Raw genomic sequence first — 24,918 nt, 5'->3', positions numbered from 1 at the left:
TGAATCCCGCGATATCCGCCTTTGATCTCGTAGGTGTCTGATCCTCTTGATCCACTTTGAGAACAGAGAACTGTCCGTCTTGCCTGCACTTTTTTCACTCCTCCCCTTACTGCAGCCGCCTATTCTCGGCTACATTTCAGGCGAGGCTAGGCACATCTCAAACAAGCCTATTGAGTGATGATTGACCATTATTGAAGACACCTGATGATAAGCAGAATCACCAAAGGAGAAAATCACTATTTTTAAGTTACCATCATCGAGGTCAGGGTTTGTTTTAGCTGAGCTCTTGACCCTTTCATATTAGATTTTGTCTGGACAGTTTTAACTGCATTAAAACCAAAATTAAAAGATGATCAGGTGGTGTTGGTTATGTTTTCACATAATCATTATTTGATCTGAATAACTGAACTAATTTAGAGCCCAATCTTAGTTAGATTTACATTATTGATTACAGCAGCACTACGATTCTACAGCAGAAGATCAACTTTATCAATACAAATTTTTTTTTTTTAAAGTTATCCTTATCACAAACACACACAAAAAAAATTATTTTAGGCACACAGACATCAAGAATCAGCGCATGAATCTCAACAACGGTGACAAGCAACATATTCTGATAAACAGATCAACTCTGAACACAGAAAACAAGCTACTATAAAGTCACAGAAAAACAGCAAAATTTAAATAGTGAGAATAAAGAAAATTACTAAGACAATTCAGCTCATAATTTATTCATGCAGCAATGCATGATGGGAGGCATGGATGAATTTTGTGATATATATATATATATATATATGTATTGTAAAAGTTGATCTTCTGCTGTAGAATCACAGTGCTGCTGTAATCAATAATGTAAATCTAACTAAGATTGGGTTCTAAATGAGATCAGTGATTCGGATCAAAAAATAACGATTATGTGAAAACATAACCAACACCACCTGATCATCTCTTAACTTTGTTTGTCTGGTTGGTTTTAGTTTAAACTGCCCAAACAAAATCTAACATTACAAAGTCAAGGGTCAAGAGCTCAACTAAAACAAACCCTGACCTCGATGATGGTGACTTAAAAATAGTGATTTTCTCCTTTGGTGATTCTGCTTGTTATCATCAGGTGTCTTCAATAATGGTCAATCATCACTCAATTAAACACTTATTTATCTCATTAATGCTTCAGTGGGTGGAATAAAAATATGGCAGGACTTTTACTCTCTGACCCCTGAACTTCCCACCTCGGAAAAAAATGGAAAAAATTAACCGTCATTGAAATCTCATAATGAAATAAATTTGACTGTCTTTGAAATCTCATAACAGAAGAAAACCGAACGTCATTGAAAACCGACCATCATTGAGATGTCATAATGGAATAAAACCGACCATCATTGAAATCTCATAACCCAGCAAAACCAAACTAAAATAACCGAATACACTGAAATGCATTACGGCATGAAGCATGTCACCATCATTGAGATCTATATGTCTATATAATAGGGTCTATGGTTGGAAAGCTGCTTGAGAAGCCTTGCAGTGGTCAACCTGAAGCTTTCACCTGCACACCCAATGAAGCTAAGCAGGGTTGTGCCCGGTCTTTATCTGGATTGGAGACTGGGTTGCTGCGGGAAGAGGTGTTAGAGAGGCTAATGGGTCCTAACACCCCAGTACAGTTGCAATAAGCTGTATTGCATTAAGGGTTACAACTCTGGTGTAAAATAGTCCATACAGCACATCACATACCTTCCAACACCCCAGTACAGTCACCATAAACTGTATTGAATAAAGAGTTAAAATAACCCCAGAAAATAAGGGGTGTAACCCTGGGGCAAAAATTATCCATACATTATATCACATATGATATAGTACTTTATTTAGATCTTAAAACTTACATGGAAACACTATTTTTATCATTACTATTTTTAGTGTTTGAACTATTTCAAATTCAGTTTCACCATCATTGAAATCTCATAATCGAACAAAACCAACCGTCACTGAAATTGTGACAAAACAAAACCGACCATAGATGAAATTTCATAATGGAGCAAAGCTGATTGTCATTGATATCTCGTAATGGAAGAACTAACTGTCATTGAAATCTCATAACGAAACAAAACCATCCATCTTTGAAATCTCATAAAGGAACAAAGGAACAAAACCTACAGTCACTGAACTCTCATAACAACACAAAACTGATTTCGGTCTTTGAAATCTGATAACAGGGGAAAAAAACAGCCATCGTCGAGATTTCATAATGAAACAAAACAGACCATCATAGAAATATAAAAGAACAAATCCGACTGTCATTTAAATCTTGTAATACAACAAAACTGACTGTTAAAACTGGCCATTCTTGAAATCTCGTAATGGAACGAAATCTTGTAAAGTAACAAAACTAAGCATCATTGAGACCTCCTAAAGGAACAAAATGGCCATCACTGAAATCTCATAGCAAAATTAAACCGACTATCATTGAAATGATGTAATGGAACAAAACCAATCAAAAGAGAGAGAGAGAAAAAAAAAAACACACACATCTAAGATGACACACAAAGACATCAAGAATCAGCACATGAATCTCAACATTGGTGACAATCAAAAGTGACATGCTGCACATGTTTTTTTGTGATGTCCAGAGTTGATCTTGTCTGAATATTTTGTTGTCAGCATTGTTGAGATTCATACACTGATTGCTCATATCTGTGTTTGTCATTGTAGTTTATTACAGAAGCCCTAAAAGGCCCATCTTGTTTTTTTGTGATTGAGTTTGTCATGGCTTACTTTTTTCTATTTTGATTTCCATGGCCTTTTAGGGCTTCTGTAGATTTCATTTTCTTGTCTCGAAATAAGTTATTTTTTAATGATTGATTCTGGAACACACTGCACCTGGATTCTACCATTGTTATATTCTTACATTGTTATACTGTCAGCGGATAGACGAGGAACACAGAGGTAATTGATATAAACACAGCAGGTTTATTGAAAGGAGAAGAACCAACAACACAGCAGCGAAAGCAGTCCAGGTAAGTGGGGTGGGATATGGAATGTCTTGGTTCAGCTTATCTGTGTGTGATGCAGTCTTTGTTCCTTTTCCAGGAGATCCAGTAGCTAACGAGCATGGAGACGACAGAGAGCAGGGGATGAGGAGAACCAGGACTGTTGATGGTGAGTAGAGCATAGGTAAGACGATCATGGAGCTTGACATAAGCGCAGACAAAGACATTGTGCTTATCCATAGATGAGACCCAATAGTGAGTGAAGTGTGTGTGGACCTTATGAATGGTATAGAAGATGAGTGGCAGCTGGTAGTGATCAGTGATGACAGATGGAGTGCAGGTCAGGAACCAGAGGGATGCTGGGAAGTGGAGTCCGGGGAAGGTGAGACAGACGGTGACTCTGACAATCGACAGATAAACCCCTTTGCATTGCGCTAGTATGAAAAAGGACAACATAAACTGCACGTTTGTGGTCAGTTCTCCTGATTTAATTTACAATATATATCCCATTAATAATTCACTGAAATGCACGAAGAATCTCTTGTTTTTCTCCTCAAATCCTAAAATTATCAACAGAGCATTCAACACCTCAAGCGCAGGTGGAGTGCCTTCAGAAGAATGCCAGATTATTCTACAACTATTCTAAAGAGTTTTAGAGCTGCTTGGATTCAACCCACTTTGTTTTCCTCATAAGGAACAACATTTATGGGACAGTTCATTGTAGATTTTGTTACTGGATTGAAATAAGTTATTTAATTGTCAATTCGCCAAGCAGTTTTTGAGATTTCAGGATTCCCCCATTTAAACTTGGTCTCCAATGCCCGGAAGGCCTTGGAAATATGGCAGCCGAGTGAACAGACTTTCCCTGAAAGGGACTTTGACTTGAATCAGAGTTCTGGTTGGTCATATCGCTGTTACAATTTGTTAATTATCATACAGAGAATTTTAAAGGTGCCCTAGATTCAAAAATTGAATTTACCTCGGCATAGTTGAATAACTACATGGAACTACATTGTTCAGTACATGGAAATGACATACAGTGAGTCTCAAACTCCATTGTTTCCTCCTTCTTATATAAATCTCATTTGTTTAAAAGACCTCCGAAGAACAGGCGAATCTCAACATAACACCAACTGTTACGTAACCGTCGGGGTGTACTCCCCAAATATTTGCATATGCCAGCCCATGTTCCCAACATTATGAAAGGCATTAGACAAGGGCAGAACATCTGGATCTGTGCAGAGCTGAATCAACAGACTAGGTAAGCAAGCAAGAACCACAGCGAAAAATGGCAGATGGAGCAAAAAATTGTCTTTCTAAATGTTTCGTTAGCATGTTGCTAATGTACTGTTAAATGTGGTTAAAGTTACCATCGTTTCTTACTGTATTCACGGAGACAAGAGCCTTCGCTATTTTCATTTTTAAACACTTGCAGTCTGTATAATTCATAAACACAACTTCATTCTTTATAAATCTCTCCAACAGTGTGTAATGTTAGCTTTAGCCACAGAGCATATAGCCTCAAACTCATTCAGAATCAAATGTAAACATAAAAATAAACACTGTACTTACGCGATTAGACATGCTGCATGACGAACACTTTGTAAAGATCCATTTTGAGGGTTATATTAGCTGTTTGAACTTTTTTTATGTTGTTTAAGGCAAGCGCGAGCTCCCGTGGGCGTGGAGCACCAGATTTAAAGGGCCACACACCCTGAAACGGCTCATTTCTAATTATGCCCCAAAATAGGCAGTTAAAAAAATTAATTTAAAAAAAACTATGGGGTATTTTGAGCTGAAACTTCACAGACACATTGAGGGGACACCTTAGACTTATATTACATCTTTTTTTAAAAAAAAAAGTTCTAGGGCACCTTCAAAATTTCATTTACATGACAAGATTTACAAAATACATAACACTGTTAATCTAAAGGGGATGGTAAGGGGGGATGGTGGCTTTACAGAGGGGATGCTTTTTGTCATTTTTTCAACATATGTAACAGAAGTGCAAGATTTGTATTTCCAAAGAACCATCAGAGGGATTTGAATTGGACATATAAACACAAGACATAACAGCATTTTGTGAGTAGACGACCTCATCTTCGTGACATCAGTCTTTGAGTTTCATCTTGATATGTCTAAACCAAGTGATTATTAGCCATCTCCAGCACATCTGCCATTGCATAATCCTGCCCAAACAAAAGCAACATCTGAAAACAATTGGCCACAATGACCCATTCCAAGTAGTAGACTCATTACAACAGATTTATGACTTGAACACATCCTTTCTTCAGAAGTTCTGCTTTACATGCCAAGATATTTCATGTAGCCATTTATGAGTGTAACTGCAGAAGGCATTAATTTGAGGTTCAGACAGCTCACTAATGGTCCACTGTCTCCACATTTAGGTTCAGTTAATGACAATGTATCAAGTACCTATGCAAACCATTGAGCTAAAAGTATGAACACAACCCCTCAGAATTGTAAGAGTCCAAATTCAAATGATACAGGATATTTTAAATTTTTTAATTCTATGCAAGTGGTTCAATTTTTATTTATTTTTTACACACACACACACACACACACACACACACACACACACACACACACACACACACACACACACACACACACAAAGATCTAGTCGCATACTGAGTTTTAACAATGAATGCAGGTTAAATAAGCCACCGGATACTTCAGGAGAAGTGCCAGAGTGCAGCACCACCAGTTCCTGCCAAATTCAGTGACGAAAGCACGCAATCCAATGCGGTCGATAAGATCACTAGCCAGGTAACTGTAGAAAATGGTTCATCGGGAGACCAAAAACCTGATTCCACATTAATCTTTAAAATTATATAGGATGACAAACTCTTAGAGACGATATCTAACAGGTGTGACGCACAACCAGTTTCACTTAGAATTATGCAACGATTAGTCTGCAAGAGTGTGCGTCAAAAGAGGACAACAGCAAGATACGTAGTTCAAATGACTTTATTTAGTCCCAAAAGTACAGTTATCCCAAATGAGTTAAACAAAAACAGAGCTACAAGTTCTCATGATATTGACCATGAACAAAGGGTTTCCTAAGAATACAGTAGGTGAAAGTTGTTCGTAACAATGAATGTTCAATTAAGTCGATAAAATCTGAGACAGTGTTCCTCCAAAAAAAAAAAAATTTGAAAAACGTACAAAATTATAAATTGTACTATAACTACACATTTCATTGGCACAAGTCTACAAGTCTATAAAGGGGGCTATTCAGGACCAACATGAGCACAAAAATGCAGGCTGCGTGAATTAAGTGAGTGATGTCCTTTAAGACATGTATCCCATGTTAGGGCACAAATGATTCAATTATATGGTCCCTAGATGGAAAAAGCTTATGATTAAAGTTTGAAATCATTACATAAAGCAAAGCAATCTAACCATTCGCACAGAACACTATCTGGCCTGTGCAGACAGAGGACACTCCAGTTAAACCGTGTAAGCACATGAGATTTTTTTTCTCTCTGGAGAGGGAACACATGTAAACAATGTGCTGTGCGCTAGCAAATCTACTAAAGCAAATAAACAGGCATTTTGCACCATCTGCTACTGGCAGGATGAGCGTCGGTCTAAGAAAAGCAAAAAGCATGCTGAAGCAGGCATGTACAGATTACGATACGATCGCAATGAAATGGCCCATGGGGTGATGTTTGAGAAGAGCTATGCGCAAACTGTACAAGTATGCAAAGCTTAGCTGAGAACAGTGTTTGAGAGGTAAAACTCGACCAAAAGTCCATCCTTTGATCATTCAATATCTTTGAGAGTAAAACAAAAACACACAGACGATACTTAATCATTCAAAAAGAACAATAAATAGAATGCAACAGGTTTTGTGTTGTCAGTTTTTCACTGGATGTTGAGAGGAAGTCAGTCAAGCCAATGCAAGAACTGCGGAGAGAGCAAAAAATAAATAAATAAACAGCATAGGGGAGAATGAAACCGTGTTCTAAGAAAATTTATGTTTGAAGGTTAAAGAGATTAAGGGATAAGTACCACTTAAAGCCTCCTGAGCAAAGTACTTCACATCCATATCTTGGTCTGTGGCTAGTTTCTCCAGGACTGGTTTGACCTCTGCCTGCAGAGCACTGTGGGATACATCATTGTTAGTATTGCTTTGTTTTGTTTGCCAATACCATAAAGAGCAATAGGGTATAGGCAGCTATTATTTAAACAAACCTGCTGTCCAGAACTGGTCCGATCTTCTGTAAGCTCTTGGCTACATTGAAGCGCACATTGGCCACTTGGTCAGTAGACATCTTGAGGACTACAGGCAACATGTGCTTGGTGGTGATTTCCTGTCCACATGCTTCAGACAGAGCCTGACCCAAATAAAGAATAAAACGACTTCCAGTTATTGCCATCTTGCCACACCAGGTACTGATGAAATGATTTCCAACTAGTTGGAACAGGTGCCATTTATACTTACATTGATGCAGAAAAGAGTGGTCATCCTGTGCAGGTAGTTGGAATCATTGGCCATGCCAAGGACTTTGGGCACAATGGTGTTCTGGGCCCATTCTGCTCCAAACTTCTCCACCAGCTTCATTAGGTTGCAGGTAGCAGCCTCTCGGATGGCATACACTGCAAAACACGGCAGAGATACTTCTGTTAACTTGCATGCTAACATCAATGCTGTGGGCCAAACAACATTTAGGTACTTGTAATCAAATATTTCGGTCCATGCCACCACACTTAGTCCACTGCCATACAACTAGGGTTGCAAAATTCCAGGAATATATGGGAATAAACAGGGAATTTGCAAAATTGCAGGTTAGCCTATAACATGGTACTTAAATGTAGAAAAAAAAAAAAAAATCTTGCAGCATAATTTTGATTAAAACAACCAGATTTAATGCAATTTCAGGTCATTTTTTACCCTGCACATTCCTCAGTCGCATTCACACAGCACACTTCTTACTGCAGGGCTATCGAGGCCACACCCCCTGCATGCACTGTGCATTACCCCAGTCCATAACATGCACATTTGATCAAAAATACAGAAAAAAATAATAATATTGTGAAATAACCACAATTTAAAATAATGGTTTTCTATTTTAATATATGTTAAAATAGAATTCCTGTGATCAAAGCTGAATTTTCAGCATCATTACTCCAGTCTTCAGGGTCACATGATTCTTCAAAAGTTATTCTAATATGCTAATTTGATACTCAATTATCAACATTGGAAACAGCTGTGCTGCTTAATATTTTTTTTTTATAATCTGTTATCCTTTTTTTTTTTTCAGGATTCTTTGATGAAATTTTTTTTTAAAGAACAGCATTTATTTAAAATAGAAATCTTTTGTAACAATATACACTACTGATCAAAATTTGTTTTCTCTTTTAAGAAATTAATGCTTTTATTCAGCAAGGATTTGTGTGAAATTGATAAAAAGTGATATTAAAGTGATATTGTTAGAAAAGATTTCTATTTTGAATAAATGCTGTTCTTTTTAACTTTTTATTCAATGAATCATGAAAAAAGTAATACAGTTCCAAAACAATATTAAGCAGCACAACTGTTTCCAACATTGACAAGTGAGTATCAAATCAGCATATTAGAATGATTTCTGAAGGATCATGTGACACTGAAATAAATAACAATTGCTGCAATCAAAATATATTTGATGCATTTACTAAATTTGAATTAAACGAATGCGAAAAAATAATTTATGTTATGACCAAACAAAATATTTCCAATTAATTCCCATAAATTCCCGTCAAGTTTCCGAACTGGAATATTTCCAAAATTCCCCAGGTTAAGCTCCCTTGAAAACTTTCCAGAAATTTACCGGAAACTTGCCGCCCCTTTGGAACCCTACATACAACGTGAAGACACATTCTTCAGTGTGGAGAGCAAGTAGTCACTTATTTTTAGTCATTAAAAGTAAAGAATTTTTTATTATTAGAAATTATAAGGAAAGTATGGGAAATTTCATGTACAACTTAAATTTCCATTTAAAGTCAAAACAGTGATTTATGGATGGTCCCTTTAAGGGTTGAAGACAATCTTCCATTTATCAGTCCAGATGTGTACCCGCTAAACTACACCACACTCTTTATCCAACAGAGTTCCACCAATTCGCTTGTTTTTTTCTCTCAAAGATGAGTTGACACGAATTACGTACTTGTTCTGTAATATTTACTTTGCCATTTTCAGCTTTCCCAGCTTGTTTGATCAGATTTCTGGCATGAGATTTGGACCCAAGTGAGGTTAATCGACATTGTTTTGGTGGCCAGCATTACCTCCACAGATTACATTCCACCTGACTTCACAATAATTCCAATAGAGATGACAATCTAAGCAATTTAACCTTAATTCTGGGAAGAGTAAGTATCTACAAACATCCTGTGAAATTGTGCATCACAAATCTACTAAACATCAGACGGGCGGCTCTTTTCAAACCAGTCTGACGATGACATAACCCCCTTTATCAAAAGGCTGAGAATTTGCCTGAGACAATCCTATTTAGAGTTTAAAAATTCATGACAAATCCCCACCCATAGTCCTCACAGAGCTTATGAAAGAAAAAAAAAAAAAAGTACTTCAAGTCAGCCAAAATGTGATGAGCACTCATGAAGTAGGTCAAGCTTTAAAAAGGGGATTATAAAACACACACACATGAAATGAGACAATCCATTTGACACTGTGTACCTATTGCAGATGTGCCTGTGTGTATTTGTCAGAAAAATGAGTTCACATTTACACATGACAGAACAGATAATAGCGCCGCTTCGGCTCACAGCTCTTATGTAAGACGACAGCACTGGCCCAGCGGCACAGGATATACAAGAACATTCCAGTGATGTAACCCATCTGGCCCTTTGTCTACAACTGTGTCAGAGTGTAATTGTGCGTGTGTGTGTGTGTGTGTGGTCAAGGTCCTCACTGAAAATCACCATGCAAAACACCTCAACAGCTGGATCTACTCAGCGCATGGTTCAGAGTGAGATCATAACCATTCTGACAACCATTAAATTGAAGATTTACTAAGAGGCTCATCAATCTGAAACATTCATTACCACTGACATGCCAATCAAAACCAGATCAGCAGGCAGTTTATAATTCTTATCTGTTCTAAAAAAAGAAGAAAAAGTGGCACCACTAAGAGGCTGGATATCAGATATTGTATTGGCAAAGCTGAGTTTTAAACAGCCATTACTCAAATCTTTAGGGTCACATATGCTGATTTAGTGCTTTTCCCCCCCCAGAATTCTTCTTTGAAAATCTTTGTAAAATGATAAAGTCTTTACTGTCACTTTTCAGACCAACTGTCACATCAGACCAACTGCAAAAATCAGTAAAGACATTTGGAGACTATTTTAAGCAAAATAGTTGAAAGCCCATCAGAACAATCACTTGTAACATAATTGCTTATTAATTTTGACAGTACGTAGCGCTGACACCATATTGCTCAGTGTTGGGTGACAATTACACACAAAGTCTGGTGATAATATTTTAAATCTTTCCAGAGATACAGCCTCAGATGCTATTTGCCATTATGCCATCAAATTCGTTGATACGCTAAAAACGGTTTTGTCTATCGACAGTTTTTTTGCCGGCATGGTCTGAAGATGATCCGTCTCAAATTTTGTGAAAATCAGACAAACGTTCTAGGAGGAGTTTGAAAAAGTAGGTTTTTAAAGAAAATCAAAATGGTAGACAGGAAGTTCAGTGGCAAAATTGGTATTCATGTTCACAGGATGACCCAAGGAATATATTAAGATTAAGTTTCATTACAATAGATTAATTAATCAAATGCTATTAGCCTTTTTTGAAATTTCATTATAATTGACCACAATGTGGTGCTGTCTTGAAACTCTGAGTACCTTCAGGGCATAGTTACCGAGATTATCATATGCAAATACGTTCGTAAAATATAGCATTTTATGACAAAATTCAAAATGGTTGACGACCAAAATGGCTGATAAAGGAAAACCAACGGTTCGGCATACTGCACCGAATTCAAGACCAGATTTGGCCAAACCGTTCAGAAGTAATAAGCAAAAAACAGCCATTTTTCTTATCTCCTGACCACTAAATGGCACTCTGCCAAAACTGTGCCTCAGGTCATGGTTGTCATAACACACAGCAAGTTTGGTCTGAACACATTAAAGCGTTGCAGATATATAGCCTCACATTCATTTTGGCCTGCTCTCCGTCGAATTCGTTCACACATTATTCAAGAACGGTTTGACGAATCAACTTGAATTCCGTAACTTTTTGTCAACATGATATGAAGATGACCTGGTTCAATTTTCATGAAACGGTCTAGGAGGAGTCTGAAAAAGGTATTTTTTTCTGAAAATTCAAAATGGTGGTAAAATTTGCATGACATGCACTCAAATCATCTTGAGCCAAGGAATCAGTGGAAAAGAATTTTTGTTTCTTAATTCCGTTTGCCCTTATGGTTCAAAAGTTATTAGCATAAACATGAGTGCAAATTTAAACAGTTGGTGGCACTAGAGAGATTCAGTTAGAGACTCCAAAATCGCTGTTAATGTTTAAACTGTCCTCTATCTGTGTGCCAAATTTCATAACTTTCCCACAAGTTCTATAGACTTCAAGAACAGAAGAAGAAGAATGCCAACGATTACAATACATTGTGCTTGGCCCCTAATAAAGTAAGGAGCCAAGCACAATGTAATACAATTACATAGTGCTTGGCCCCTAACAAAGAAAGACAGACAGAAAGAAAGACACACATAGGTAAAAGCGAGAGAAGGGGGAAAAAAACAAGAGAGATGAACAGTGGTTGAGAGTTCTACAATCTTATCAAACTCTTGAAATTGGCCAAGAGAGCAGAGCCGAAACTTCTAGAGATACATGCGTGTTTCTCTTTCTCCTTTTGGGGAAGGAGTAGGACAGGCAGAGGCAACTGCTTCACGTCTTGGCTGTGCTATCTTCAAATGTAAGCAAATGCATCTGCTCGAACTTATACAGTTTAAACGTTTTGGTTCATTGTTGTCAATAACTCAATGCATCTTTTTACATTACTCCAGTACTCAAAGGAATCATCATACACTGGAAAAAGAGGACCCAGAAGACCTACCGTGATCAATGAGCCATGCCATGCACAGGGAATTCAACTTCTCATCGAAAAACTCCACTCCCTAGCAACAAAGTTGGAATATAGTTAAATTTCATGCAGTTAAATGGAATATTTAGCTGAAAAATAAAAACATCTTCAAGCATTTCCAAATCAGTTTGTTAGTTTACTCCTTTTGGAAGATCTGCAGTGCATTTACTTGCATTGTATGGAAAAGATTTCTACTTTTTTTTTTTTTTTTTTACAGAATGAAAAACATTAAACAGGTTTGAAACTTGAGCATAAGTAAATATTTTTGAGTATATTTATTTTTGGAGAATATTTATTTTTGAGTCCAAAGGAGGCAGAAGACAATTCTTCAGTCCAGATACAACTAATCGATCTCCTAGCAATGCGAGAGTAGCACACACTCACCAGTTGGCCAGCCAGCAGTGGCATGTACTCAATGATGGCCAGTCGAACCCTCCACTTGGCATCCTCAGCCAGCTCCACTATGGCTGGCAGCAGAGACTGAGAGAGCTGCCGGATCCCGATCACCTCATTCACACAGTCCAAATTAGAAATGATGTTCAGACGCACCTCAGGGCACTATAGGGAAACAGAACATCACTTTATATTAATCTATGACTAAATCAATCAATATATAAAATAAATGTATTAATCTTTAAATAACTTGATAAATTAATCAATTTCATTTTAAATAATACATTTGTTTTTCAAGGAAGGATTAAAGAAGGATGGCCTGATAACAAAATATTAACCAAAAAGTTTAAAGGTGCCCTAAATAAAAAAAAAAAAGAATTTATATTGGCATAGTTGAATAACAAGAGTTCAGTACATGGAAATGACATACAGTGAGTCTCAAACTCCATTGTTTCCTCATTTGATTTGTTTAAAAGACCTTTGAAGAACAGGCGAATCTCAAAATAACACCGACTGTTACGTAACAGTCGGGATCATTAATATGTACACCCCAATATTTGCATATGCCAGCCCATGTTCAAGGCATTAGACAAGGACAGCCAGTATTAATGTCTGGATGTGCACAGCTGAATCATCAGATTAGGTAAGCAAGCCAGAACAGCAAAAAATGGCAGATGGAGCAATAATAACTGACATGATCCATGATAACATGATATTCTTAGTGATATTTGTAAATTGTCTTTCTAAATGTTTCATTAGCATGTTGCTAATGTACTGTTAAATGTGGTTAAAGTTACCATCGTTTCTTACTGTATTCATAGAGTCAAGACTGTCGTTATTTTCATTTTTAAACACTTGCAGTCTGTATAATTCATAAACACAACTTCATTCTTTATAAATCTCTCCAACAGTGTAGCATTAGCTGTAAGCCACAGAACATAGCCTCAAACTCATTCAGAATCAAATGCAAACATCCAAATAAATACAATACTCACATAATCTGATGTATGCATGCAGCATGCATGGCGAACACTTTGTAAAGATCCATTTTGAGGGTTATATTAGCTGTGTGAACTTTGTAAATGCACTGTATTACAGTCGATAGCTCGGGGGGCAGGGAGCGCGTGAGTTAAAGGGGCCGCTGAATCGGCGCATTTCGAATTATGGCCCAAAATAGGCAGTTAAAAAAATAATTTAAAAAAAAAATGTATGGGATATTTTGAGCTGAAACTTCACAGACACATTCAGGGGACACCTTAGACTTATATTACATCTTGTAAAAAAAAAAAACATTCGATGACACCTTTAAAACTATTTTGTACCTTTACAATAACATGGAAAGATGAATCAGGTACAATAAGGTCAGTAATAAAACTGGTGTATTAAACATGTCTTGAAGAAAGTAAACATAGGCAACATTTATTTTATGGCTTTAAAGTTCTCATAATTTCTTGCATTTACACGAGTAAAAGTCATATGTATGAATTTTACTGAAAAGGAAAGGGTCTCCTTTTATATTTCCTTAAAAGGCTCCAGGAGGACGCCACACTCATGCGATATTGTTACAGCGCACGCATACATGCTGCCAAATATTTGATGACTTGCTTGAGCAAGTGCACTTTGGTGATGACTGACTAAAATCCAAACAACAAAGTTTGTTAGTCAAACAGAGCTGGACGGATAAGCGGCCAATGGAAATACACTTCAGGACAGAATTCACAGAATCCAGCTCTTAACATTTTCAGATTGTGTGTTTGACAATCGAGAGGAGTCCAATAAAACAGAAGGGAACACAAACACAGGAGGAAAGCGTTTGGATGGGTTTTGGTTTTGGCATGGCCTAGCTGAAAGCTGAGGCCAAAGTTCAACTTCATTTAAAAACAGACTAAGAGTTTATTACTACAATCTAAAAGCTAATACGTCTCAGAGAGTGGTTGTGGATGAGAGCCCAATAAAAGGAACATCAATCAAGGACTTTAGTGAAGATCATTTAGGAAACATCCCTTAAGCCCAACACAAGGTGACCTATCAGACCTGGCAAATGAACATCTGTTGTCTCGGTTCTAGAACAATCATAAGGAGCTTTAACCATAGGAGGAAGAAGAGAGACAAACAGATGAAAGACTGGGCCGAGCTCCAGGTGGGTTACCTCGTCCTTCAGTTGGGCCAGGAAAAGAGGCAACAGATGTTCTACGGTGTTGTCCTTGCCCAAGATGGTAGAGAGACCCATGATGACAGAAGCCAGGGCAGACTTCACATGCTGGTTTGTGTCAGACACCAGCTCCTGTTGAGGGAAGAGAACGAGGCTTGAGGGCTTTGAAATCAAGCTATTCTTCTACAAGTAGCTGTAATCAGAGAGCTGGTGATTGCAGGATGGGGTGGAAAATAAATTAATATACAACAACAACAATAATTAATAATAAAAAATAACACTTCATTATTGTTATTATAGTCATTATTGTTAATTAAAACAAAAAACTTAATATATTAACAACAGCAATAATTATTATTTTCAATATATTATTAATAACATTATATTAATGATTATTAATAGTAATAATAATTGTTAATTAACTTAGTAAGTAATATTATAAAACAACAACATATCAATTCTGAATCAATCACAGAAAATAGTCAAAAATCAAATCAAAAAAAAAAATTATGTCTACTTTACAGACAATGTGGCAACGAGCCAATCATACTGCTCACCTACGCCATTGCTGAAAAACAATGTATCTAAAATAGTTTAGAATCAAATCATGAATCACTACACTGACTCATTTGGTGCCTAAACATTCCCTACACCATTGCTGGAGTCTTTGAAGAAAGACAGCACCACGGTGAGGTCCATCTGAGCCTGAAAACCTGGACAATTATTTGCTTGCAAAACATTGCAGAGGGTCCAAAATCCTACATGATCTCTGATCTGATGTTTCAACGAGCAGCTTGTATGGATAGGCTAATTGCAGATCACATCTGCTGACAAAGTAAGCAGAAAGCTGTTTGTATCTGCGAGGAAGGATCTGCTTGCATAAGCTTATTAACAGATATCAAACATCAGGTCATGAGACTGTCAGGCCACTTATGAGCAAAGAACGCCTTGTGAAGCTCAAGTGAGCACACACCGAAGGCTGTTCCACTGTTCTTTGTAGTCCAAATAAGGAAAAAAGAAGAAAAAAAGTCCTGCCCTGACTGACTGCTTAGTCTCAAATCCTATTTCCATAAGACAATAACTACAAATGGAAAAATTAAGGACCAATTAGACCATATGTGCCATAGATGTGGCAGGCGAATCATTCCAGGTCTCTGGACAAACTGATTGATTAAATCCATACCATGTCAACAATAGTTACTACAGTAAAATCTTGATGCATTAAGGCGGCATCTCATTCAAAAAAGTATAAGAAGCTTTTGTTGTCATTTTTGTTTAACCTTTTTTGGTAGGGGGTGGAGAGTTGTGACTAATATCTAGGGTTAGGTACTGAACTTTTTAGGGCACTGACCGAATTACGTCTGTACTACAGAGTACCATCTTGCATTAAATCGATTGGTGCCAAATGTTGGTACCTGAGAACGCATCTGGGCGCGAGAGTAAAATACTTTAGAGAGAGAGACCATGCGACTTGTTCAAACACAACACACAGGGCAATGACTAAATGTTCTGAATTGTGGTTACATTTCACAAAATTAGATGCAGACTGAGACAGCGCTATTTGAATTGCAATACGTCCATAACTTGAAACGCACTTACTCCAGTCCGTATATGACTTTTTTTTCCCCCCACTAAAATAAATGTTTGTTTATACACAGAGTAAAAAAAAGGTACTGTTGGGTACCAGCACCGAATTTCAGGTACCAATACTGTTAGTGGTACCGTTTAAAATGTGAATGGTACCTAACCCTATTATTATCAAACTACCATAGTTTCAAAGCATTTTTGGCAGAAAATATAGTTCAACTGTACAGTTTTTTGCTTTTTTTTTAAGATTTATTTTTGGCGTTTTTGCCTTTATTATGATAGGACAGGGATTATACAGGAAGTAAAGTGGGGAGAGAGGGGGTGGGGGGGGGTGGGAGATGGGATCAGGAAAGGACCACGAGCCGGGACTCGGGCTCGGGTCGGCGGAAGCGCATTGGCACTACATGTTGGCGCGCTGCCCATGAGGCCACTGGCGCCGACTCAACTGTACATTTTATGTAACATTTTAATTTATACCATGGTCTGGAGGTGGTACACTGTTTTTGAAGTAATTCATCATTGCTAGTGGAGAGATGCTGCACAGATGCAGGTAAATCACACACGCATCTCTCTCTCTGCTAATTCAAATAAACGTTATGATTCAATAAAATAAACGTAATCTTACCGCACTACTTTATCTCTGTGTCTGATTTAAAGTCCACAGAATTATATATCTAACAAGTAGTAGCTGAGGTAAATAACCGCAATTTTAACCCTTCCAGTCAAATTTAACGCTTTAACTTGTCTATGCTGGCATATGACCATGGCATAAGCGGAATAAATCCACAGCTAGCTGTGCATTACACTATTTTAATGCACTCTGCTTTGCATCAGAGATTTTTTGCATCTACATTATGCATTAAAATCGTTTAATGCACAGATAACCATTGATTATCAATTAATTAAAACTTTGATACACAGCAGTATTAGGCCAAAAATGTATTTAACTACTAATTGTACATAAAATGCCTTTAAATAATTGTGAGAAACAAATTAATTCAAAATGTCAAAATGAATCGAGTTAAAACAAATTAGATAATTTTAACCCGTTTAATTTGTTATATCCTTGATAAAACAGTGTTTATTAAGTGAATTGGTTTAGGGAGGAGGGACAAATATTTCAACTTGAATTTCTTTGATTCATTTGTGTTTCCAGACATCCACACACTGCATTTCCACTATTTATTTATAAAATATCATTTCAGTCCCTCTTGTACCATGATTCAGTCAGTCACAGGCATTTACTGTACCAGGAAATAAAAATAATAAAAACCTAATCCTAGCCTGATGCTACAGTAAACCTAGAGACAGACTGCTGACATGGGATCACTAATGGGTGTAACGGATAACAACAGTGACCCCTGCTGCCCATGACCTCAGAGAGGATGGCAAAAATTCAATGACAAAAAGTTTACTCACCGGCTGATAATGACGTAAATAAATGAGTGAACTCTGGTAATCTGTATAGTTGGGGCGTAAAACCTAGTCTGTATATATGAATTCATGTTTGAAGTATGAACCACATTAGTGCAATTATTCTGTCATAAATTAAAACATTAAATTACCACTTGTTTACAGCAAAGATGTAAACACCCCCAAAAATAACACAAAAACAACCAGACCTGCTGCAAGATCTCTTGCAGAGACAACCTGGACACCTTCCCAGATATGATATCACATTATCAGAAAACAAGCTTGAGTTTTCTAGGTACACCCCCCTGAGAACTTGGCCGACACCGTGCAGCATAACTGTTCAGCCACACACAATTTCATAAACAAGTGGGCGAGATTAAAATGTGTACCTTGACGCATGGCAGAATATGAGTCATGATGATGGTCTCCCTGCTGTCTTCAGGCAAATTTTCACAGAATACTGCAGAGATAAACAGGCTATGAAATAATGTTGTGGCTGTTTTCATAGAGAAATCAGGCTTTGGGAAGCTGGCAGAGGGACACCTCACCTTTCACCTTGTTGGCAGCAGCAGCCCGGACCTCTGCCTCGCAGTCTTTCAACAAGTTCTGGAACGCCGGGACCAGATCGTTCTTAGTGATCTCTGGGCCAACTGCTTTTTGCAACTTTACACAAACACAAAAACATCCAGTTAGTCTAAGTCTCGTAGGAAACGTGGATAACGGCCAAATATGCGTTTCATAAGTACCCACTTCTGAGAATTTGTCTGCCACCATGTAGCGCACCCTCCAGGACTTGTCCTCTGCGGCCTGACGTAATGTGGGCATGACCAGAGCCTCCAAGTCTTCCTGTGGCAGGAGAGTGGCAATGCTGACACCAGCTTCTACCGCCAAAAGACGCACAGAGTCCTGCAGAGAAAAGTAAACATCTGGTTCAATGACAAATAAGAACACCCACGGGAAGGAAAAAGAAATAAAAAAGAACAATCTTGTTTAAAACATGTGCATCTGTGTAAATGAAATGTAATCTTTATATACATGTTGGTTTTGAAAAATGCATATACAATTAGGAAAAGTTTCAATTTAATGACTCTAGAAATGTCATGTGTGGTGTAACCAAGTAAAAAAAGGTAATGACATTTTCCTGAATCTTAGTCATTATTTTTAATTTTAAATTTTCTTCAATGTTTTAATAAACAATTAGAAAAAATGTGTGTGGGGGTAGTGACTGATTTACATGCAATCTGGATTACGTAATTCGATTCCTAAAACTAAGTACTTGATTATATTAGTTTTTAAATTCTCTAAAATCAGACTACATTTACTTTTTATTGATTAAATGATATTCTCACAGTGGCAGTAAATTATTCATATTTCATTGATTCTCCCTACCAATTTAATTTGGTTGTTTTTAGTTAAGCAACTTAACGACCAAGGGAGCCGTTTTGACGAATATTATCACGACTGCAAATGTAACATTGATTTTATATATCAAAAACAAGTAGTTAATATTAAGTCACTTACATTTTAGACACAATATTGACTGTTTTTGTTCTGTTTCACCAATGAAAATAAGTCCAAACAAAGATCATAGCAGAACTACTGCGCATTCTCAAAGCAATTGTTACTGAATGATCCAAACGAATCGGTTGAGTGAATGACTCAATGACTCACTCATTAAGTGACTTGCCGCCCCCTACTGGCAGTTAAGTTTCATGTTTAAAAGTATCATTGCATTTTTTCTTATTTACACATTCAAAAATGTAAAACAATCATATAACCTTATTTATTGCAGTTTTGTAGTATTTTTTGTAATTCTGCAGTGTACATTATTTTATTTGATAGGTAACAATCAAATTAAATAGTTTCTTATAATAACTGAATTTATTGATCAAATGTACAAATTTACATACACTTAGAATTTATAAATGACGCCCTGGGGTAAATATCAAAAATTTGCAAATGTGTACCAGCGTACCTGCTCATCAGATGCTAGTGCTGTAAAGAGAGGAATGATGTCACTCTTAACATAGTCCAGCTCCAGAACCTTCGCAAACTCGCCTAGCTTAGAGGCGGCGGCACGACGCACCATAGGAGTGTCGTCCGAGCAAAGTGTGCGGAAGTGCCTGTAAAGAAAACCATATCAATAAATACTAAAGATGACCACAGTAATCAAGGTGACGCTGAAAGTTTACGTCATAAAAACAACGCATCATTTGAACTTACTGACGAATTTCCGCTTTAACGGTACTGGACACACGTGGGTAGCAGACGCTAAACAGCCCGCAGGCAGATGTTCGGGAGGTGAACCAGTCCCCGCTGGCCAAACGCTTCACAAGTGGTACAAAATGCACCTCTAGGTCTACAGGGGAATGTTCCTGGGAGATCTTGCGCAGAGACTCCACGGCCTTGTCCCGCACGACCGTTTCCTCCACTGTGGCCAAACTCTCCAGGGGAGGCTGAGGAGAAAAAGTGCAGGATGAAAATATGCATAAAGGTGTGTTTTGACTCTAGATAATACATTGCTAAAATCTGATCTGGTCATTATTTAACTGAATTATTTGCCTCTTATCACTTACCAAGAGACAGTGCACAAACTCTGGGCCTCCAACAAGTACAGTGAAGCTCCCGAGCTGCTCAGCCAAGGCAAGAAGAACTTCATCCTCATCATATATGGTGTCTACAGATGAAGGCATGTCAGGTTAGCTAATTTACATTTTAAATTTTAATACTTACCAAAAGCAAGTGTAACCTTGCGTTCACACTGCCGCCGGCGAGAGCGTCAAAGTGACAGGAAGTCATTAATTTTCAATGTGAGCTGGCGGCGAGCTCCGGCTCGGCGTGAGCGTCGAGGAGAGTTGAAGTCAGGTCAACTTTATGGTAATGAGCTATGGCGCGGTTCGGCGGCAACCAATCAGAATGTAGAGATCCTCGCTTGAGAGGATTCCGATTGGTTGCCACAACTTGTCATTTACTTTGAGCCTTCCGTCGGTGGCGGTTTGAACGCACAGTACACTGTTGTTGGCAGGGCAGCCAGGGCAAAGTTTGACGCTCTCGTCGGCGGCGGTATGAACAGTATATAAATATATGAGTATATTTAATTGTACATGTGTTTTTTGGATGTAAGAGTAGTTTTATGAAAACAAACATAAAACCCAATTAATATACCAAAAGTCTGCTTGTGAACCAAGAGAAAACCCAGTCTGATCAGGGCTCTACAATAAGGACTGCCCGATGGCCCGGGGCCAGTGCTGTAGGGTGTGCGTTATATATCATCTATGATATCGTAAATGTTGATTTAACGATCTGAAATTATCGAACATGTCCCTCACTTTACAAAAACCAAACAAAAACACACCCATTGAGTGCATGCATTCACGACGTGAGGTAGTCTAGTAGGTTAGATTAGTGGGCATGCATATTTAGAGTATACGCTTTCACTGCATGATTTAGTCTTAAAATGCCTTTGGAATGCCCCAGAATTCAAGATTAGGGGCAAAAATGCTCCTGTATATATTTATATAATTTAATATAGTTAACCAATATTATGCAAAGAGCTCCGTTTTTCTCCAAATATTAGCATGATTACAAATGTGATATTGATTTCATTCAGCGTACAGTTTAATGAACAAGAACTTAATATCAAGTGACTTACATTTTAGACACCAAATCGCCCGTTTCACGCTATTTCGCCAACGAAAATAGTTCCAAACAAAGTTCACAGAATTGTTTTGCGTCTCTGAGCAACACTTTCTGTATGAATCAGCCATTTGAATGAATCGGTTGAGTCTCAATGATTCGCTCATTAACAGGGATTCGCTGCCACTTACTGGCGGGTTTAATTTCACATTTAAAGGGTCTTCATCATTTTTAATAATTTCAAATAACAGTATTTAACGTTTTATATTTTCAACATTAAAAACATTTTTATGCATCTGTAACTGTTCTTGACTGATTAACTTTAACAAAGTTTAATCTATTCTATAGTTATACATTAGATTACAATTTCTGTACCTGAAAATCTTCTGTTTAAACCTACATGAAAGACTTGAAAAGCACCATTTATTTCATTTATGTTTGTTCTGTTGTATTTATTTTTGCTATTACTCGTAATTTGATTTTTTGTTACCATTTTATTACTTACTGTTTATTTGTCTAACTATATTTAAAATATAAGTTAATATAGTAGCTTTTGGTGTCATAACCCTATTTATTGAGGTTAAATGTAACAAAGACAACAATAACAATAACCATGCTTATTTTATAGGCCCATTTTCTTGTCTTTTACTTTTACAAAATTTTTGTTGTGGGGCCAGTGAAAATTTTGGCGAGGCAAGTAAAAATTTGAACCACTGATATATTCCATTTATTAGGGAAAAAATCAGATCACATCAAAAAAGATGACCAGGCCAGTAGAAAAAAAACCTTAACGTTGAGCCCTGCTGATATTTTAGTATAAATTAAAATTTCTATAATAAACACATATATACACATTTTTAAAAAAATTAATAATAATAATAATAATAATAATAATAATAACAACAACAATAGTTGTAGTGAACGATTCATTCATGCACTGCATTTAAAAAAATAAATAAAATATTTAATTAAAATGTCATAACTTGATCTTCTGATGAAACCAAAGACACAACATGGAAGAAAACATCTGTCGCTACTTCTGTTACATCACCACTATTATTGCAAATTAAAAACCCAATACATTCAGTTCCAATATTTGATGTGGAAAAAATATTATAAATATTATAAAATATTATGATATATTCCATTTATTAGGGAAAAAATCAGATCACATCAAAAAAGATGACTGATGAGCAATGATTAAAAAACAAAGCTATTTAGCCATTCATTTGCATCAGAAATCAAAGATTTAAAAAGATTGTCAATGGTTCAGAATCAGAGTGAATGCAGATGGATGGATTGAATGCTTACCAGTGAGGAAGGGCAGAAGTTCAGTCCTTGTTCTCTCCACACCCAGTGCCAGAGCAATAGTGGACAACTTCTTAATACTGTTCAACCGCAACTGAGGATGTGCACAGATTTACATTAATAGTGACGAAAAAGGATGCAACCCTGCCTTAAATTAGGTTTTATTACTTTATGCATACAGATGCAGGTCAGTGGCTCGAATTGATAGTACTGGAGGACACTTGAGGTCCTCAACACTGCACATTTTGGATGACTCCTTCACACACATCATGGGTGTGTCAGGTAAAAATGTGATCTGTAGGTACAGAATATAGAACCATCGAGCTGGATAATGTCAAACTCGAGGCGTGTACACCTTTTAACACGCCAAAAATGCCGTCAAAGTAGGCAGTCCACACCGTTTTGGGTTTTTTTAGACACAGCCGTTCAATTTCAGGATTATTATGACGGCCAACTTCTATCCACGGGTTTCATTCTATGGATCAAGTATGAATTAAAAAAATAAAAATAAAAAACACCTTAATGCAACTTGATACTTTTCTGGGGGAAAAAACTACAAGGAGGAAACATAAGGAGAAGGAAAAGCGAGTTATTTTGTAAATGAATCGCTGTATGAGAACCTCGGTTAGCGGGTAATGATGGAGGATGCTAATAAAACGCGAATTTTTAATACACATAAATCAAACACAGCTTATCTTAGACTGAAGTCTACCTGAACATCTTCATTTCTCAGTTCATCGATTAAAACCGCGATGGGATAAAGCGAATCGTCTCCCTCTGCTCCTGCCATTTTTAGACCTGGATGACTACCGAAGAGAAGCTGCGCTGCCCTATTTCCGCCCGACACAGGCTGATGGGAAAACACCCAACAAATTTAAAGTCCTGCTACTGAGCGAGGTCTGCATAGGCCTACATAAACACATAACACAAAAATAAAAATGACAAAAAAGGCTATAATGGTTGCAATATAATGTAAATATATTGAGTAATATATTTTAAAGTCAGAGGCTAATTCACATTGAGTTCCTTCTGGAATTTCCTATGGGTTTAAACTTTTTAGAATGGCAGTTTTGGATTTATGAGAAAGATAAGGACTTTCACACCCTGATTTACAACATGAATTTCAACCAGCCATACCTAAAGGTAAACTCTTTAAACTTTAAAAACCTAAGTTCAATTTAAAAACAACGTTCATCTGATTCCCGAAGCACATAAAATTAAATTCATGGTAGTAGTTGTCGTCTTTTGTAGAAACTTGTTAGCAACTAAATACCATAGACTGTAGTAAAAAGAAACAAAAAACAGCTTTGAAATTCATTTCTATTCATTGAAAGTGAACAACTCACTAATGGGAAAAGATTTAAAATAACTGAAATATAGCATGAGTCATATGCGCTATTGTAGAATACTTTTATAGTGAAGTTGAGTAAAGAATGTGACCGAATGTTTATTTTTGTGTGAATCACTAAAAAGATACTGGTTGAAAGGTTTTAAGGTTATTGTTAAAGGGTTAGTTCACCCAAAAATTAAGATTCTGTCATTAATTGCTCACCTTCATGTCATTCCAAACCCGTAAGACCTTCATTCATCTTCAGAACACAAATTAAGATATTTTTGATGAAATCTGAGTGGTTTCTGATCCCTATAGAAAGCAATGTAATTTCCACATTCAAGGTCCAGAAAGGTAATAAAGACCTTGTTAAAATAGTCCACAGGACTACAGTAGTTCAACCTTAGTGTTATGAAGCGATGATCGGCTCCTGCGACGTGAAAAGCGTTGGCCAATAATGAGTCGGCGTTCTGTATTATACTTACAAAGAAAGTGTAAAGTGGTGACATATCAGTTAAGCTTTTTCCGTAAGTTGAATAGGGCAGGCATAGGACGTAGCGTAAGGGTGTACTCACACTAGGCACGGTTGCCTTGAACCGAGCCCAAGCGCGATTGTCCCCCTCCCCCGCTGACTTACACTGCACTTAATGTTCCAGGCCAGAGAACACTTACTTCAAATATGATGCAACTTTTTGAATGGAAGAAAACAGGCAAAGCACTTTTGCTAAGATACTGCCTATTGTCTATTTATAATTTATGCCACGCAGCGATTTTCACTTGCACATATCAGAGGATTATTATGAAGGCAGCTGACGTTAATGGAGGAATTTGCAGCTTTACTCGCAAACTACAATTCCTGTTTATTAATAGGGTGAGAATCATACCCGTTATAAATGCAAATACACTCAAATTAATTACATGAATTGATAAGTTTACTATCAAAGTAGTAATAAAGATGTTTGCCATTGTAATGATGACATTAGCGCACAC

The 24,918-nt window shown here is 37.1% G+C and overlaps 1 protein-coding gene across 1 annotated transcript; it reads right to left on the bottom strand.

The window, feature by feature from the left end:
- Positions 1-5,959: 5,959 nt before the first annotated feature.
- Positions 5,960-23,435, bottom strand: ppp2r1bb (protein phosphatase 2, regulatory subunit A, beta b). The gene is made up of 15 exons (XM_067365708.1): positions 23,311-23,435; positions 22,602-22,692; positions 20,231-20,331; positions 19,878-20,110; positions 19,630-19,777; positions 18,405-18,560; positions 18,203-18,317; positions 18,044-18,114; positions 14,652-14,786; positions 12,494-12,667; positions 12,083-12,143; positions 7,456-7,610; positions 7,206-7,348; positions 7,023-7,114; positions 5,960-6,917 (listed from the first exon to the last, which is right to left on the bottom strand). The coding sequence occupies exons 1-15, from the start codon at positions 23,386-23,388 to the stop codon at positions 6,901-6,903; spliced, it is 1,770 nt and encodes a 589-aa protein (XP_067221809.1). The 5' UTR covers positions 23,389-23,435; the 3' UTR covers positions 5,960-6,900.
- Positions 23,436-24,918: the final 1,483 nt, after the last annotated feature.

Source organism: Chanodichthys erythropterus, chromosome 17, assembly GCF_024489055.1.
Source record: "Chanodichthys erythropterus isolate Z2021 chromosome 17, ASM2448905v1, whole genome shotgun sequence".
NCBI classification, from domain to species: domain Eukaryota; kingdom Metazoa; phylum Chordata; class Actinopteri; order Cypriniformes; family Xenocyprididae; genus Chanodichthys; species Chanodichthys erythropterus.
This window is presented reverse-complemented; position numbering and strand designations above follow the sequence as displayed.